The sequence below is a fragment of the Gekko japonicus genome, unplaced genomic scaffold (assembly GCF_001447785.1).
Source record: "Gekko japonicus isolate JY-2015 unplaced genomic scaffold, Gekko_japonicus_V1.1 scaffold21886, whole genome shotgun sequence".
Classification (NCBI taxonomy): domain Eukaryota; kingdom Metazoa; phylum Chordata; class Lepidosauria; order Squamata; family Gekkonidae; genus Gekko; species Gekko japonicus.
Window position 1 is genome coordinate 1 of NW_015217611.1, and position 1,587 is coordinate 1,587.

Here is a 1,587-nt window from a genome sequence, read left to right on the forward strand (position 1 = left end):
CAGAAGCTGACCATGTCTTTTTCTTTGCTTACAGTCCAACCTGGGAGACCAGCCCTCTCTTGCAGCCTTAGTGAACAAAATCATTACTGTGGCCGATGTCAGCCAGGATGGCAAATTGTCTCTGGCTGAGGCCAAGTCCATGTGGGCGCTGCTCCAGCAGAATGACTTTCTGCTCACCCTGTCTTTGCATGAGAAAGAACACACCTCCAAGCTGCTTGGGCACTGTGGAGACCTGTACATCACGGAGAAGATTACCCACACCTCCTTCTACAACATGGACGTCCCTCCGTTTCTGCAGCCACTGTTGCCTTCCGCCATCCAGAGAGTTATCCACCAGTGGTTTTCCCCGGCGTGGCCACGGCGAGCCAAAATTGCCATAGGCCTTCTGGAGTTTGTGGAGGAGATCTTTCACGGCGCCTATGGGAACTTCTACATTTGTGAGACCGGCTTCAGGAACATGGGCTACAACAAGAAGTACGACTTCAAGATCGTTGACCTGAGGAAGGTGGCGACAGAGATGACGATCCGGCAGTTCCTTAAGGGGCGCCATTGTGAGCAGAACATTGACTGTACCTACGGGAAGGACTGCGTGGCACCCTGCGACAAGCTCATGAAGCTGTGCAAGAGTGACGTGGTCCAGCCCAACCTGGCAAAAGTGTGTGGCCTTCTCCAAGAGTTCTTGCTCCACGGAGTGCCCCCGGACTTAAGAGAAGAGCTGGAGAAGCAGCTGAAGACTTGCACCACCCTCAGTGGCTTGGCAAGCCAAATGGAAGTCCATCACTCACTCGTGCTGAACGGTCTCAAGACTCTGTTGTGGAAAGAAATTTCAAATACCAAATATTCGTAGAGATCGGGGGGCACAGGAAGGGCAAAAGCTGCCAGGACGAACCGGGATTTATCTCATTCTCCCTCCCAGCCGACATGACCAGCATTGCTCCTCAGGCCGGTGAGGGAGCGTAGCTGCAGAGCAGCAGGAAGCCTCTGGGCCTGGCGGAAGGGACAAGGAGCCCGCAGAAAGGGGCCCTCTTCCACCTTGAGGGGCCGCTAGCGAGAGCTGCTGTAGCGTTTGCGGTTCAACTTGGACACTCCTCGTGTAAATAAACGGCCCTTCTCTGATTGGTCCCCCTACAGAGGTGGCGGAGGTGCTTTTAAAACCCTCTTTGCGGCCTGGCAGCAAAGGAGCTGCAAATTAATTTGGCACCGTTTCAGAGTCGTCAGCAATTTAGCTCTTAGAATTTTTCCAGGACGGCCAAAGCTCAAAAGCCTGCTCTGCCTGTGTACAATGCAGCTTAGCTGAGGCAGACAAACTCCCAAAAGTCTTGTGCTCCTGTCCCCGTGGGAGGCCTGAAGGGTGCGGTGTTTGCATGGGGCCAGTCCTAGCACCTGTACTCATGGCAGTTTCTATCCAAAAGCTTTCTGCTTCTGAGACATGGAAATTAAACGAGTTGGCCTCCTGGAGAGTGGGGAGGGTGCACAGCTATTTAAGTAACTGTTCCAGAGCTAATTCTTAAGGAAACCCAATCAGAACTAATTAGGCCAAGTTAGTCACTTTTCAAGCATCTAGATTGCTTGCAGGTACAGGAGCGA

At 52.8% G+C, this 1,587-nt stretch overlaps 1 protein-coding gene across 1 annotated transcript; it reads left to right on the forward strand.

The window, feature by feature from the left end:
- Positions 1-31: 31 nt before the first annotated feature.
- LOC107125188 (protein FAM69B-like) lies at positions 32-1,335 on the forward strand (the record flags this gene model as incomplete). Its single annotated transcript, XM_015428637.1, has 1 exon — positions 32-1,335. A coding segment is annotated over one exon (816 nt), but the record flags the coding sequence as incomplete, so codon positions are not given.
- Positions 1,336-1,587: the final 252 nt, after the last annotated feature.